Below are 16906 nucleotides of genomic sequence, written 5' to 3'. Positions count from 1 at the left end.
TCATGACCTGAGTTGAAATCAAAAGTCCGTGCTTAACTGGCCGCTTAACCGACTGAGCCTCCCAGGTGCTCCTAGATAGTTTTTTTCTTTCTGTATATTTTGAAGATGTCCTCTTGTTTGTGTGTTACCCCAAGAGAATCTGTGATCATCCCTATTTTTGTTCTTTGTTCTTAACATGACTTTTTCTCTGACCACTTTACAATTTTGTGTCATTAGTTTTGAGCAATTTGATTGTGATGTACCTTGGTGTAATTTTGTGTCTTTTGTCTTGATGTTCATTGAGCTTCTTGAATCTGCGTGTATAGTTTTCTCAAATTTTGAAGATTTTTGGCCATTATTTCTTAAATATCTTCTCCATCCACCCTTTGAGTCTCCAATTGTATTATATATTATATATATAATGTATGTATTATATATTACATATATATATAGGCTGCTTGAAGTTGTCTCATAGTTCATGGGTCCTGGGTTTTTTGTTTGTTTTTGGTTTTGGTTTTTTTCTGTTTCATTTTGGATTGTTTCTATTGCTGGACATTCAGGCTCATTAATCTTTTCATAATCTTGTCTCATCTAGTATTAATCCTAGCTGGTATGTTCTTTTTCTCAGTCATTGTAATTTTCAGTTAATTTTTTAAAATTTTAATTCAAGTATAGTTAACATACAGTGTTTTATTAGTTTCAGGTGTACAATATAGTGATTCAACAATTCTGTACATTTTCAAGTGCTTATCATGATAAGTGTACTTTTAATCCCCTTCACCTATTTCCTCCATCCACCCATCCACTTCCCTCTGGTAACCTTGTTTGTTCTCTATAGCTAAGAGTCTGTTCTTTGGTTTGTCCTTTTCTTTCTTTATTCATTTGTTTTGTTTCTTAAATTCCACGGATGAGTGACATCATATGATATTTGTCTTTCTCTGATTGACTTACTTCACTTAGCATTATATTTTCAAGCTCCATCCATGTTGCTAATGGCAAGACTTCTTTTTTTCTTTCTTTTTTCTTTCTTTCTTTCTTTCTTTCTTTCTTTCTTTCTTTCTTTCTTTCTTTCTTTTTCTTTTGGCTGAATAATGTCACATTTTCTTTATCCATTCATCTATCAGTGGACACTTGGGCTGTTTCCATAATTTGGCTATTGTAAATAATGCTGTAGTAAGCATGGGAATGTATATATCTTTTCAAATTTGTGTTTTCATATTCTTGGAGTACATATCCAGTAGGGGAATTACTGGATCATATCGTAGTTCTGGTTTTTTTTTTTTTTTTAATTTTCATTTTCTATGTGTAAACATTTGTATTAATGCAGACTTTAATCTGATAAAGTCTGCCCCCAATCAGACTATTGATTATTTCCATCTGTAATTGATTTAATCAAAGAAAAATTTAAATTAATTTCAAATGTATATCATCAAAAATAAATATTCACTTAAGGTGGTTTTATCTGTTTTATGATATCAAAAGGTTTTTTCCTCCCTAAAGATTCTAAGATAAGTCAAGATTCACTTGAGTGAGAAAAGATTATACCTTCTAAGGCAGTGAGCTTACAAAACAATGTAGGGGATTGCTAGGCACACTTACTGTAAGAAGAAAGTGTGTTCAGTGAAAAGGAAATTTAAAACATGACCTTAAACTTTTATGAAAAATTTTAACAAAGCCTTTACTTCATTTACTTTTAAGTATTCCATAAATACCAGAAGAGAAATTAAATATTTTGTAATGAAACTTAGAAAAATGTCTTTTCCATAAAGTAATCATCCATCTTTCCCTTTGGCTCCTTCTTCCAATCCTCCTTCACTGTGCTGAAGAGCTATTGAATTCTTCCAGATTTTTGGCTAGCAGGTGGTTTCCAAGCTGACTGGGCTTTCCAGGTAGCTTCCTGTACCAGGTGTTCTGGTCACTGGACCTATGACTTATCCACCTTTGAAAATGGTCTTGGCCCATTCATGTTTCATGTTTTTCATTCATGAGACAGAGCTTTGAGAAGCACAATATCCCCAACTGTGCACTGCTGAAGAGCATCATGAACGAAGTAGGCTTTTCACTTATTAAAATACTTTAGTAAATAGGTATCCAAAATAAGCCTGGTCACTCTCACTTTAGCTGTTTTTTGCCTTGCTGTTCCAGTCACCTTCCACACACACACACACACACACACACACACACACACACACACACACACGATCCATTTGGCATGGGCATATGAACGAACGACTGACATTATGTGGCTTTGGTCACCTCCCAGCTCTCCTTTCCGTGTGTGTCCTGGTAGTTAACTTCTTGAGGAACCTCCATACTGTTTTCCAGAGTGGCTGCACCAGTTTGCATTCCCACCAACAGTGCACGAGGGTTCCTTTTTCTCCACATTCTCGCCGACACTTGTTGTTTCTTGTGTTTTTTATTTTAGCCATTCTGACAGGTGTGAGGTGATATCTCATTATAGTTGTAGTTACAATTTGCATTTCCTGAATAATGAGTGATGTTGAATATCCTTTCACGTCTGTTTGCCATCTGTATGTCTTTGGGAAAATGTCTGTTCATGTCTTCTGCCCATTTTTTAATTGGATTATTTGTTTTTCATTATCCATTAATTTTTTAACTAAATCTGAAGAGATAATGGTCAGTCAATGGATATTTGGAAAATAATTTCTGACACAGTTTATGAGAAACACATATGTTTAAGGAAATGTATTGAATAATCTAAGAGTCTGTATAATTTATTAAATTAATAGCTTATGTTAGCTATTTTAATTATAAACATGACATCTAAAAAATTAAAAATGACTTTTCAACTGTTCAGTATTAAGATGCCAAAAGTTGTGTATATGACTTCACTCACTTAAAGTTTTCCACTATGTATCTCTCTTTCTTTCCCAGTTGATTTCACGGTAGGAAATTAAATAGGTGGTTTTGGGTTTTGTCGACTTAGAGAAATAAAGGTTCCAGTTAAAATGAAATTCTGTTGCTCCTAATAAAAACACTTAGGTTGTTTCTGCTGAAGGATACTAATTCACCATCTTAATTTAAATTTACCAAACATAATTCTTTAGTTTATCATTAATAAAAAATTATTAGGTTTTTGCCTAAGAATAAATAGATTTGGTCCCAATAATTTTTTTTTTTTAAGATTTTATTTATTTATTCGACAGAGATAGAGACAGCCAGCGAGAGAGGGAACACAAGCAGGGGGAGTGGGAGAGGAAGAAGCAGGCTCATAGCCGAAGAGCCTGATGTGGGGCTCGATCCCATAACGCTGAGATCACGCCCTGAGCCGAAGGCAGACGCTTAACCGCTGTGCCACCCAGGCGCCCCCCAATAATTTTTTTTTAAAAAAAGATTTTATTTATTTATTTGACAGAGATAGAGACAGCCAGCGAGAGAGGGAACACAAGCAGGGGAAGTGGGAGAGGAAGAAGCAGGCTCATAGCACAGGAGCCTGTTGTGGGGCTCGATCCCAGAACGCCGGGATCACGCCCTGAGCCGAAGGCAGACGCTTAACTGCTGTGCCACCCAGGCGCCCCCCCAAATAATTTTTGTGCTAGAAGCAAACTGCATCCTGTCTTCGTTTTCCTATCTGGGACTCAGTTCTAGTCATCACCTCAGTGGAGTCAATGGAAAGGAAAATGTGAGAAGGTCACACCTGAACTCTCACATGGTAGTCAGCACACTCACAGAATGTTAGAGATAGGGGCACCTGGGTGGCTCAGTCGTTAAGCGTCTGCCTTCAGCTCAGGGCGTGATCCCGGGGTTCTGGGATCAAGCCCTACTTCGGGCTCCCTGCTCTGCTGGGAGCCTGCTTCTTCCTCTCCCACTCCTCGTGCTGGTGTTCCATCTCTCCCTGGCTGTCTCTCTGTCAAATAAATAAATCTTTAAAAAAAAAAATTGTAGGGACATTAGTCCTTCGTCTCTGAGTTATGAAGGCTCTAAAGTTATTAGGGCATTCACCCATTTTTATTCTAGTACTTACATGGTTTCGTTTTTATATTTAGATCACCTATGTCACTTCTGTCTTATAGTTGGTTTCTTGGTTTGTGGTGTTTTGAGCTTCACTTTTCACTTCATTTGGAATTTGTGGGTTTTCTGCCCCCCCTCAATTCACTGAAGATGTAGTCTGTATGTGGGATGTTTGTGTATAGAGTGGATATTCATTCTTATTGTTCTATATGAGTTTTAGAAGTGGGAAGACTTGGTCATCGTTCTTCCTCCAGAAATGGAACCTTTTAGATTTTAATGTCTGCCTACACAAAACATAGTAATTTGGTGCTTAAATTGGAGAGGAAAAGCTGGAGCCTATTAGGTAAAGTTCTAAAATCTTAAATTGGAATATTACATTTGTTTTGCAGTAGTAAATTTTTGTCAAAAGGGGCACATTGGTTAAGCTTTCAGGACAAGCAGTGGTTAGCATCTCTGAACTCTTTGGATGCAGTAAGGTTGAGGGAGAGATGATTGTGCTCAACTTTATCACCTTTGGCCAGATTTCTGATGTTTTTTTTTTTTAAAGATTTTATTTTATTTATTCAACAGAGATAGAGACAGCCAGCGAGAGAGGGAACACAAGCAGGGGGAGTGGGAGAGGAAGAAGCAGGCTCATAGCCGAAGAGCCTGATGTGGGGCTCGATCCCATAACGCCAGGATCACGCCCTGAGCCGAAGGCAGACGCTTAACCGCTGTGCCACCCAGGCGCCCCATCTGATGTTTTTTATGTTGTATTTGATTGAGTGGTTGCTTTGGACCTTTTGTGTTTCAGGTGCAAAAGTATTTGAGATAAAGATGGAGTTGAAAGGGTTGAAAGGTAATTATCCCTTGGGGTCAGAACTATAGCACTAAGGAAAAAACTCCTTTGTCTCAATACTCCATTCCACTTGCTCTTCCGTTTCTTCAGGGTCTGTTAAAGTGCAGAGGGATGAGAGAAGATTTTGCTGTTCAGGATTATTTGCTATTGAATTTCATTGTAACCAGATCAATAACACTTTGTTACTTGGGCCATCATGGAAATAGCTTTGTTACAGTGGCTATTACCTTACGGTGTATTTCACAGAAATGGTTTCTAATTGTCTATCGTGAAGGCAAGGAAACTGTTATTAGTGAAGGCAAGGAAACTGTTATTAGTGAGGAGAGAAGTAAAGTTAGATTTGTATCCTCCCAGCACTTAACCCAGAACCTGTGACATATCAGGTGAGTGGTAAAATTAATTGACTAAACCCAGCCGGGAAATAGGCAGAGGAATTCCAAAATGTGCACTGAAATTGTTTGGCACTAGTACGACATTAAATACAGATACTTACAGAATTTTCCAAATGTGAGAAATAAAACTTCAAACACATTTCATGTTTCATATAATATTGGATTGGATGATTTTAAACTCCCATATCTACCACTATGTGTGTGTGTGTGTGTGTGTGTATGTGTATATATATATACACTTTTAAGATTTTTTTTGTTTATTTGACGGAGAAAGAGACAGTGAGAGAGGAAGCATAGGCAGAGGGGGAGTGGGAGAGGGAGAAGCAGGCTTCCTGCTGAGCAGGGACTCAAAGCCAAGACCCTGGGATCATGACCTGAGCCAAAGGCAGACGCTTAATGACTGAGCCACCCAGGTGCCCCTACCACTATATATTTTTGTCAGTATATATATCATTGCTGTGTACCTACATTATTTCCAACAATATTTTAATTAGACTTAAATTTCTCATGCAATATTTAGTTATAAGTATTATTCATTATTGAGAGGTAATAGTTGGAATTTTTTTCAGCCTGATGCTGATCATTTTCTGCCAACGGGAATTTTTAATTATTGGGTTGACTTTTTTTTTTTTTTTTGGTAGTTTTTGTTAAGAAGTACTTGCTGGTAGAAATTGAGTTTTTGTTACTCTGTATTCTCCATGTCTGTTAGCTAATTTTTATCAGCTGGTGGCTCACTTACCATTTTATGTGTGTGTGTGTGTGTGTATGTTTTTTTTAAAGATTTTATTTATTTGAGAGAGAATGCGCATAAGCAAGAGCACAAGCAGGGAGAACCTCAGTGGGGAGTCTGCTTCCCTTCTCCTTCTGCCCCTCCCCCTGCCTCCCATCGAGCTCTTTCTTTCAAATAAATAAATAAATCTTAAAAAAAAAACAAAAAAACAGACTCCAACTCCTCAAGTCACCTGCATTCACACCTGTCATTCCTGCTATCGGTATAATGGTAAGTGAGTCTGGCTCAGTCAGTGGAGCATGCCACTCTTGATCTCAGGGTTGTGAGCTCGATCCCCATATTGGGGTGTAGAGATTACTTTTAAAAAAATTAAAAATATAGGGACACCTGGGTGGGTCCATCAGTTAAGCGGTTAAGTGTCTGCCTTTGGCTTGGGTCATGATCCCAGGGTCCTGGGGTTGAGTCCTGCATTGGGCTCCTTGCTCAGTGGGGAGCCTGCTTCTCCCTCTGCCTGCCGCTCCCCCTGCATGTGCTCGCACTGTCTAGATTTCGCTCTCTCTCTGACAAATAAATAAATAAAATCTTTAAAAAAATTTTTTTAAAGTATGTAGTGGCTCCTGGGTGGCTCAGTTGGTTAAGCAGCTGCCTTTGGCTTGGGTCATGATCTCAGGGTCCTGAGATCGAGCCCCACATTGGGCTCCCTGATGCAGGACTCCATCTCACCAACCTGAGATCATGACCCTAGCTGAAACCAAGAGTCATACACTCAACCGACTGAGCCACCCAGGTGCCCTTAGAGTCCGTTTTTAAATGTCTTATTTCCCCCTGGTTCAGAGACAGTAATAGGAAGCTAGCGTAGAGCAAAAGAGTCTAAGAATTATGACCTTGATTCATCTTACTGAAATGGTTTCATTTGCAGGTGGCACAAAATAGAAGATTAGCATTAGGGGCGCCTGGGTGGCTCAGTCGTTAAGCATCTGCCTTCAGCTCAGGTCATGATCCTGGGGTCCTGGGACCGAGCCCCGCACTGGGCTCCACACTTAGTGTGGAATCTGCTTGGGATTCTCTCTCCCTCTCCCTCTCCCTCGGTCCCTCCTGCCTGTGCGTGTCCTTGCTCTCTCTCTCTCTCTCTCAAATAAATAAATCTTAAAAAAATACAAAACCAACAGCATTTTTCATAGAGCTAGAACAGATAATCCTAAAATTTGTATGGACTGTTTACAAAAGACCCTGAATAGTTAGAGCAGTCTTGAAAAGAAAGACAAAACTGTGGAAGTATCACAATTCCAGACTTCAAGTTATATTACAAATCATAGTAATCAAGGAAGTATGGTACTGGTACAAAAATAGACACATAGATCAATGGAACAGGTAGAAAACCCAGGAATAAACCCACAATTATATGATCAATTAATCTTTAACAAAGGAGGAAAGAATATACAATGGGAAAAAGTCTCTTCAGCAAATGGAGTTGGGGAAGCTGGACAGCTCCATGCAACAGAATGAAACTGGACTACTTTCTTACAGCATACACAAAAGTAAACTCCAAATTGATTTAAAATCTAAATGTGAGACTTGAAACCATAAAAATCCTAGAAGATAGCATAGGTAGTAATTTCTTTGACATTGGCCATAGCAACATCTTTCTAGATGTGTCTCCTGAGGCAAGGGAAAGAAAAGCAAAGGAAAGCAAGGGAAAGAAAAGCAAAAATAAACTACTGGGATTACATGAAAATAAAAAGCTTATGCACAGTAGAGGAAACAGTCAACAAAACTAAAAGGCAGCCTACAGAATGGGAGAAGATATTTGCAACTGACATATCTAATAAAGGCTTAGCATCCAAAATATATAAAGAACTAATACATATAATTCAATACCCAAAAAACAGCCCAGTTAAAAATGGGCAGAAGATATGAAGATATCTCTAAAGAATATATACAAATGGCCAACAGACACAATGAAAGATTGCTCATCATCAGGGAAATGCAACTCAAAACTACAATGAGATATCACCTCACACCTTTCAGAATGGCTAAAACCAACAACACATGAAATAACAAGTGTTGGTGAGGTTACCCTGTGGGTGGGAATGCAAACTGCTGCAGCCACTGTGGAAAACAGTATGGAGGTTCCTCAAAAAGTTAAAAATAGGACAACCTTAGGATCCAATAGTAGCATTACTGGGTATTTAAGTCAAAAAATACAAAAACTTGAATTCAAAAGAATTGCACCCCATGTTTATTGCAGCATTATTTACAGTAGAATTATAGAAGCAAATTATAGAAGCAGTCCAAGTGTCCATTGATAGATGAGTGGATAAGGAAGATATGGTATGTATATGCAATGTTTATTGCAGCATTATTTACAATAGAATTATGGAAGCAGTCCAAGGGTCCATTGATGGATGAGTGGGTAAGGAAGATATGGCATATATATGCAATGTAGTATTATTCAGCCATAAATAAAAATTGAAATCTTGCCGTTTGCAACAACACGGATGGAACTAGAGAGTATTATGCTAAGTGAAATAAATGAATCAGAGAAAGACAAATACCATATGACTTCATTCATATGTGAAATTTAAGAAAGAAAACAAATGAACAAAGGAAAAAGAGAGAAGCCAAGAAACAGACTCTTAACTCTAGAGAACAAACTGATGGTGACCAGAAGGGAGGTGGGAAGGGGGGATGGGTGAAATTGGGCATTAAAGAAAATAAAATTAAGGTCCTAATTTTTCTCCTCATAGGAAGAACTAAAGAATAAGCAAATTCTGTTTTAAGCTTCTTAATTTTATGCTAAATTTATTGTACTCTAATAGCACAGTTAATTCTCATTTTGTTGTATTAGTTAAGAGAAATATTGGCAGAAGGAAATGAAGTCAGTGTATAATAGGCCCATTTGAGTGAGGGCCTTGGGAAACCCAGCAGGAATAAGCCTCGTGATTGGAGAAGGCAGAGACAAGGTGGTAGGCAAAGAGCCTTTTCAGCGGTGCTCACCGTTTTTGTCTGTAGGACTTCCTAGGAAATCTTTGAGCTGTACTTGTGTGCTGCAGGCACTCTTGGTGATCAGCCTAGATTAGGTTGACTTTTAGTGCCCCTCACAAAGGCAAAATCAAATTCAAGAAATCTGTTCTTTTTTTAATTAGGTGTATTTTGCAATTTTAACATTCTTCCAACTCATAAACATTTGTAGAAAGGGTGAGGGGCAAATAAATAGTCTTGTGGTATGGCATTTCTTACTTTCTGCTTGAGAGACATTTTCCTTTCCCCTCCTTTCCTTTTAATCTTCCTGTTTCCTTGACACACCTGCTTCTGCACTCCATTTCATCTCTCCCTGCTGTGACAGTTCACTAGCACTTCACGGTACCTTGGGCTCTTTCAACTCTTATTTTCCACCAGCTGTCGGTTGCGAAATAAGGTTGCTTTGTTTGGGAGGGAAAGGGTAGAATCCTTTCTGAATGTCTCCTTTTCCTTTGAAGCAGGAGCACTTCAGAGACAATTGAACTGCTTTTAGGTTTTTCTTACCACCCAGCTTTTTCTTCTGATAGATCCTGCCGTGAACACAGTTCTGTTGATGACATCGATTTGTTGCTATGGAAATAGTGGTAATGTCTCAGATTCAGCCCAGTGACTTTACTTCAGGTTCATGCAGGAGAAATGGGCAAGGCTTTAGGGGAGAACCTCATTAAAACTGAAAGCTATCAATTATAAGCAGGTGAAAGGTAAATGGAGCCAACCTTTTATATAATGAAAACAGAAGCAAACCCCTAGCACATTGACAGCATGCAGTTGAATACCCCAGCATGAATTCTGACCCACGAGAGTCTTTGACAAAATAAAAAATTTACACTTTCTCGGAGTATTTCTTCTACTTGAGTTTAAATCTTTTGACCTGCATTATTTGCACAAAATTGTCTTTTCTTTTGATCCTCAGGACATGGGCAGCAGCAGGTAGTTCCTTCCCCCGTCTCAGCGGCCAGTGCACCAGCCAACAAGCCCCAGCAGCAGAATGGGAGCTCAGCAATGGGTAAATGGCCACATAAGGACATGTGCTAATTATACGTATCAGGCTTCTGAATCATGTTTTGAAATGTAATCTGGGACTAAAGAGAATTTTCAAAATGTCGTTCATGATCGTTACTTCTTGGAAAGGAGAAGTCCAGTTCTTACTGTAAAAGTGTGTGATGGAACAAATCATCAAAGATAGTCTTTTAAAGATACTTAATATGCTTATTTTTATCAGGATTATATACTGTTCTCTGTTGATAATAGTTTATCTGGTACTTTCTCACATCTTTCATTTTACACTCTCTTGACTTTGCGAATTTACATATCTTTTAAATTCTTGCCTTTTAACTATTTGGAATCCACTTGTCTCTCTCCAAGTTTCCCATTTGGGGTTCTCATGGGTATTTATCTTAACGTGAAAATGGTATCATTTATATTGGTCATAGTCTTACAAATGGGAAATAGTTTTTTCCTTTAGCTCTCTCTGCAGTAGGTCCTGAGAGGCTATAATGGAATCATTTTGTTTACTTTCTGGCTTTCACTCTAGGAACTACTATTGAAAATGATGATTTTGGTTGGATTTATTTTTAGAGGTTCTTTTTTCTGCACAGCTTCTTATACACCACCTCCTCCCCTCCCCTCAACCATTAATTTATCAATTTAGCAATGGTGAGATTTTAAGAAAAGCAAGGTTAAGACATCACTGATGTTGCTGTGAAACTATCAGGACATGGGACTTTTTCCCCATTGGTCTTCGATATTTTTGTCTACCTTGCAATATCTGTCAGTCTACTTTCTCCCTTTGTAAGTGAATCTATTTATTTTATTTCTTTAAAGATTTTATTTATTTGAGGGAGAGAGAGAGCGCGATATTGAGAGAGAACACGAGCAGGGGGAGAGGGTGAGGGAGAAGCAGGCTCCCTACTGAGCAGGGAGTCTGATGCAAGGCTGAGTCCCAGGACCCTGGGATCATGACCTGAGCTGAAGGCAGACGCTTAACTGACTGAGCCACCCAGAAGCCCCATAAGTGGATCTATTTATATGCAACTAGAAAATCAAGTACTGTTGAAGGAGGTCATGGAATAGATTTAGTATCTAAGATGGTAAATAATCTCATAGTGACTTCTTTAAGTCGAACTACAAATAGTATGTTATTCTTCTCCCTCCTCCTACAGATTTATTTTCCCAATCTATTTTCCTATCTTTGGCTTAAGTTAACATTTATTTTTAAAAATCAGTTAATGTTGTCCAAACACACATCAACTGGGTGGCCAAAGAAAAAAAGACTGGCTGTGTATCGAGGGGAAGCATGTATGTGTGTTATATAACTGTATCTTATAGAGAGTATTAGGTATGTCTACACATGCATATGTTCTTCTAAGTTCATGTGCTTCCTTGCATAATCTTGAGGCAATTATTACTGTTGTGCATGTAGTTCTCTCTTGACTCCCCAGTTAGAATAGAAAATGTTAAGATCCAGGACAGTCTATGTATAGTTTTTACTAAGTGCTACAAATACCTAGAATAATGTCTTACAGACTCTGGAAACTCAATAAAGAAATGCTGAATAATGGTAAATTTACATTTCCAGCCAAATTCCATCCTAAAGAAATGCTTTGGTAGAGAAGATATGAAGTAATTGGACGAAATTGTATTTTCTGAATTTGGAGGTTGACACTTTATAGCAACTGCGTATAAAGGAACTCATGTTTTAAAGGCTTTAGTTACCCTCTCTTTCCAAGTACGTGGTAGCTGCTTGGGCTTGGATAAAGAAGCAGAAGGGATCCTGGTGCCCAGCCGCCTAGTTGTCTTGAACCAAAAACTGATTCTTGTCCTCTGGTCCCAACTAAACCCAGTCCCATAGACTTCATTCTAGACTTTTCAGTCCTGTAGACCTGTTGAACACTGTGAGTTTTCTAAGGATGTTTTGAGGTAAAATATTTGTGATAAGTATCCTTCACCTCAGATAGTTCATTCACTATGTCCCTTATCTTCTAGCCTTCCCTTTTGCTTTTTTTTCTTATGCAACTAGTGACTTGCTATCAGTTTTACAGTCAAGAAGTTTGGTCGATTTTCTTTCTCTGATGCATTATCTTGCCCATTAATACAAAGGACAGTTTAAGAAGGATGGGCCTCAGAACGAGCAGTGTCTGGACTCAATACAATTATTACCTTGACCTCAGTCAGAGCTTCAATTAGCAAATATAGTAGAAAACTTGTCTGCCCAGCCTTCATTCTCAATCGCTTTTCTAGCCTCCTGTTTTGATATCTCTTGATTACTAAAAAGGAAAAACTTTGCCTCTCATTTTGTATAATTTCACCAGGGACACCTCAGTCATTGAGAGTTAGTATAAAATGTATATAATATTTACATAGAATAATGATGGTCCTCCTTTGTGTTTGTTTTTAAAGGTTCCACTACATCTAAGACTTATGGTGCCTCAAAGACGTTTGGAAAAGCTGGAGGTACCAGCCTCGCGAACAGTGCTGGAGGAACACAGGTCAAAGTGGTACCCATTGCCAGCCTCACCCCTTACCAATCCAAGTGAGTTATTCCATAGAGTAAGTTCAGAATGTACCCACGATATGATGTTAGAGGTTATTACGGGCTCTTGAGTTATTTTTGTGAACTTCAGAGTTACCATACATAAAGTAAGTTTCATCTCTTTTTTTTTCCTGCAAAGGGAGAGAACGGTACAAATTGTGGCGAACTTTAACTCTCTTACCATAAAAGAATGGCAAGAAAAGCAATCCGCTATAGCCTGTGGAGTTTTGTTTTGAAAGAATTTGAATTGAAAAATACACAATGCTTAAAGAATCCATTTATCGTCTTACGAGTAAAAATAAATATTTGTTGTAATTCAGAAGGCATTTCATCTTCTCATGATATAAATAAGTGCCTTTTAGTCTAAAAATTGTTATTACGATTTAGCTGACTAAGAGAATTGTACTATTTCTATAGCCACATTAATACACCCTGAACAGATATTTTCCATTAAAAGTTAATTTTAACAGTTAAAAATTAGGGAATTCTCTTTTCAGAATTATTTCAGATACGTTTTTATCTACTCTTCAGTTCTTTGCAGTGCAGGGAAAATGAGTAAGGTAACTGATGTGTCCAACACTTGCGTTCAGTATGGGCCCCAGGACTGGGTTTTGGATCTTGTACCTCCTTTTTTTTAGTGGCCTCTGTCTGAGGTCATACTGCTTTAGTGTGTTTTTCTTTTGGTGGCTTACCAACACCATGTTCCATAATTTTGTATTTATATTCAGGGTGTGTTAGAATGGAGACAGAAGTTTGACACCAGTTTTATCAGTTCCCATAATTGAAAATAGTGGCAAAATATAATTGCTGGTATTACTGCATCTCTAGCTTAGAACCTTTCATTAAGGGGATACTGTTGCCTTGGTGATGCTTTTTGGAGAAGGGAGAGAGTTTATAAATTTACTAATTTGACAGGAGAATGAGTTAGTGTTAAATCATCTTGTATGTTTTACTACTTGCTTATTCTATAAACTGTCAAACCTGTATGTTATCTTGGGGTTTTAAATAGCTGGATTAAAATGCAGCTTAAATTGAAAAATGGAATATGCATAAGATAAGGAAGGCTATAGGAAGATGATAGGGAACCTTTTAGATCTTTCCCAGGTTAAGACTCTGAGCACTAATATAATCTATTTGGTTTTTAGGTGGACTATCTGTGCTCGAGTTACCAATAAAAGTCAGATCCGCACCTGGAGCAATTCCCGAGGGGAAGGGAAGCTTTTCTCCATAGAACTAGTTGATGAAAGTGTGAGTATTTGTCAAGTGGGGAAATAGGAGTAGTCTGAGAAACAGGGCTCATCTCTGTGCAAGCCTATGTGATGAAAAACAGTAGTAGGCCAAAAATAAACATGATTGTTATTGTTGTTTTTCCTCTTTTATAATCTTTTGATGCTGTCTGGGGCAAAGGGTTAAAGGTCTTTTTTTTTTTCTAGAGGGGATTGTGTTGGGGGAGGAGGAGAGAGAATCTTAAGCAGGCTCCACGCCCAGCTTGGAGCCCGACACGGGGCTCAGTCCCTCATCCCTCAGGTCGTGACCTGAGCCAAAATCAAGAGTCGGACGCCTAACCAGCTGAGCTTGCTAGGTGCCCCAAAGGGTTAAAAGTCTTTTAAAAATTCTTTTATTTTATTTTTATTTACTTAAAAAACGTGGGGCTTGGACTGAGGACCCTGAGATCAACAGTCACATGCTCAGGGCACCTGGCTGGCCCAGTAGGTAGAGCGTGCGACTCTCTTGACTCTTTTTTTTTTTTTTCTTTTTTTTAAGATTTGTCTATTTATTTGAGAGAAGGAGTGCATGAGTGGGTGGGGAGGGGCAGAGGGAGAGAATTTCGAGCAGACTCCCCACTGAGTGCAGAGTCTGACTCAGGGCTTGGTCTCACAGCCCTGAGATCATGATCCTGAGATCATAAACTGAGTCGAAACCAAGAATCAGACACTCAGCTGAATCACCCAGGCACCGCTAAAGCCTGGGACTCTTGATCTCAGGGTTGTGAGTTCGAGCCCCATGTTGGGTGTGGGGATTACTTAAAACAAAATCTTTAACAACAACAAAAAAAGAGTCTCATACTCTGTCAACTGAGCCAGCCAGGCGCCCCTAAAATACTGGATGTTAATGATTTTATTTTAAGTAATCTCTACACACCCACCTGGGACTTGAGTTCACTTCCCCAAGATCGACAGTCACACACTCTACCAACTGAGCCAGTCAGGTGCCCCTGAAATCCTTGATTTTAAAAAAGCATTTGTAGCAGTAGAAATTAGTTTTCTAATGTTTGAACAGCCTCACGAGCAAGAGAAACCAGAGACACTCCGTCTGGCCTGTTTGCAGGGTAAATTGAAGCCCAAAGAAATGATGTCTGCTTATGAGCAAAGTGTTGCTTTGGGCCACAGCGGAAAGCATGCACCAGCCACCTTGAAAAGTGAATGGTTTTGTGGGAGATGGATTCTGCTTGTGTAGACTCTATGCTTTACTTAAACAAAACAAAACCATGATGAAGAGACAAAAAATCCAAGTTGTGGAGTCTTGACCGTCTTGTTAGCTGTTTCTCTGTTAATTTTGTGTATAATTCCTAATATGTACTTGACACATTGTTTTCAATCTGCTGCGTATTTTCTATTGGTTCAGACTTCTGAGAAGGCAAAAAAAAATAGGTGGTTTGTTTTTGTTGTTTGTTTTTGGAAGATGGACTAATACCCCAAATGTATTGACTGTATGATGGTAGAATCAATATCAGAACCTAATTTTTTACCAGATTATCAGTTTAATCTGTCAGATGGCTAAAATTTAGCCCTTTCTTTAAGTTTCTTATCCATCTGTAGTTTTTTTTGTTTGTTTTAAGTAATCTCTGCACCCAACGTGGGGCTTGAACTTACAACCCTGAGATCAAGAGCCGCATGCTCCCCTGACTGAGCCAGCCAGGCGCCCCCATCTATAGTATTTTGACTGATGGAAAAGTAAAAGTGAAAATCAAATCACAGGCAACTTGAAAACATGGTGTATTATAACATTTTGGCAATGACTCTGAAATATGATGTAATTCCTTGCTTTGTACGTGCGTGAGGGAAGCTGGTGAATCATTTGGCTCATCAAACTTCCTTGTGGGCTTCATTTGTGTCACTCAGTGTTCATAATTTATTTTTATTTTTGTTGTCAGAATATTCAAATCACTAGGTTTCTTGTGTTTTTTTATTTTGCTTTTTTTTTTAGGTCTCTAACTTGAAGTTAATAAAGCACCATAGCTGGATCAGCCAGTTAAACCTAGCTTGTTCCATTGTGGTGAATAACTTGAGTATGTGACTATAAAATGTGTGTTTCTGGGGGTATCTGTAGCTCTCACACATCCTATTTGTGCTTGTGTTACTTCCTTAAAGATGTCATTTTGACACTAAAGTGTCCTCTTTTTCAGGGGTAAAACTTGATAAACACAATTCTAACCTGCTGTTGCATGCTTCTGCAGGGTGAAATCAGAGCTACTGCTTTCAATGAGCAAGTGGACAAGTTCTTTCCCCTTATCGACATGAACAAGGTAGGGTAGTGTTTTGTTGAGAACCGAAACCGTTGAGTGGTACCAGGAGGAGTGAGGGGACTCTCGTCCATTGAAGAGCTGCGTGGTGATAAGGAGTTGTTTGTTTAATCTGATAGACTACCCACAGTCCATGGCTTGCCTCTTTTGCAGGTCTATTATATCTCTAAAGGCATCCTGAAGATTGCTAACAAACAGTTCACAGCTGTTAAAAATGACTATGAGATGACCTTCAATAATGAGACTTCTGTCATGCCCTGTGAAGATGGTCATCATTTACCTACAGTTCAGTTTGATTTCACAGGGATTGGTGACCTGGAGAACAAGCCTAAAGACTCACTTATAGGTAAGTCTGCGTATGAGAGCAAAGAGTTGTGATAACTAGTTTTGCTTGCAACATAATAAGGGAAGTGTAAGACTTAAGTGTTTGCCATTCAACCTTTGATCATGCTGTAATGGGTGCCTTGACCATTTTTGCTAACACATTGTGCCCGTATTTTAGACATAATTGGGATCTGCAAGAGCTATGAAGATGCCACCAAAATCACAGTGAAGTCTAACAACAGAGAAGTTTCTAAGAGAAATATCTATTTGATGGACATGTCAGGGAAAGTGGTGACCGCTACGCTGTGGGGAGAAGATGTAAGTATTTGCCTTGAGCAGTCAGAGCATGTGCGGAAGGCAGAGACGTAGAGAGCTGGGCGGCTGTCTTTTCTTAGAGTTGTGGAGCGTTGGCCGTGTAGGCCCTTCCTAAAGAAGGATTGAGCTGGCCAGGGAATATCTGAAATCCTTTATTTGATTTACTTTGGTGAAATATGCTGTGATCTTAGTTTTACACAGTGAAATCTTCCCTTTAACTCTAGATTAGATTTGCTGTGTCTTTGAACAGATTCTGGTGTGTGAGGTTAAGTGGGATAGA

General features: G+C 38.7%; 1 protein-coding gene across 2 annotated transcripts in view; it reads left to right on the top strand.

The window, feature by feature from the left end:
• The window catches only part of RPA1 (replication protein A1), a 66298-nt gene that overhangs the window by 36022 nt on the left and 13370 nt on the right, over positions 1–16906 (top strand). The window contains exons 6-11 of one of the 2 annotated variants that reach the window (XM_002918029.4): positions 9846–9938; positions 12332–12464; positions 13610–13712; positions 15922–15990; positions 16141–16333; positions 16490–16629. In XM_002918029.4, the coding sequence (XP_002918075.2) occupies positions 9846–9938; positions 12332–12464; positions 13610–13712; positions 15922–15990; positions 16141–16333; positions 16490–16629 (731 nt within the window). The remainder of the gene's footprint in view (positions 1–9845; positions 9939–12331; positions 12465–13609; positions 13713–15921; positions 15991–16140; positions 16334–16489; positions 16630–16906) is intronic. The other variant, XM_034640353.1, reaches the window with a different exon arrangement.

This window comes from Ailuropoda melanoleuca, chromosome 13, assembly GCF_002007445.2.
Source record: "Ailuropoda melanoleuca isolate Jingjing chromosome 13, ASM200744v2, whole genome shotgun sequence".
NCBI classification, from domain to species: Eukaryota; Metazoa; Chordata; class Mammalia; order Carnivora; family Ursidae; genus Ailuropoda; species Ailuropoda melanoleuca.
The sequence above is the reverse complement of the archived record's forward strand: the minus strand, read 5'-3'. Positions and strand labels throughout refer to the sequence as shown.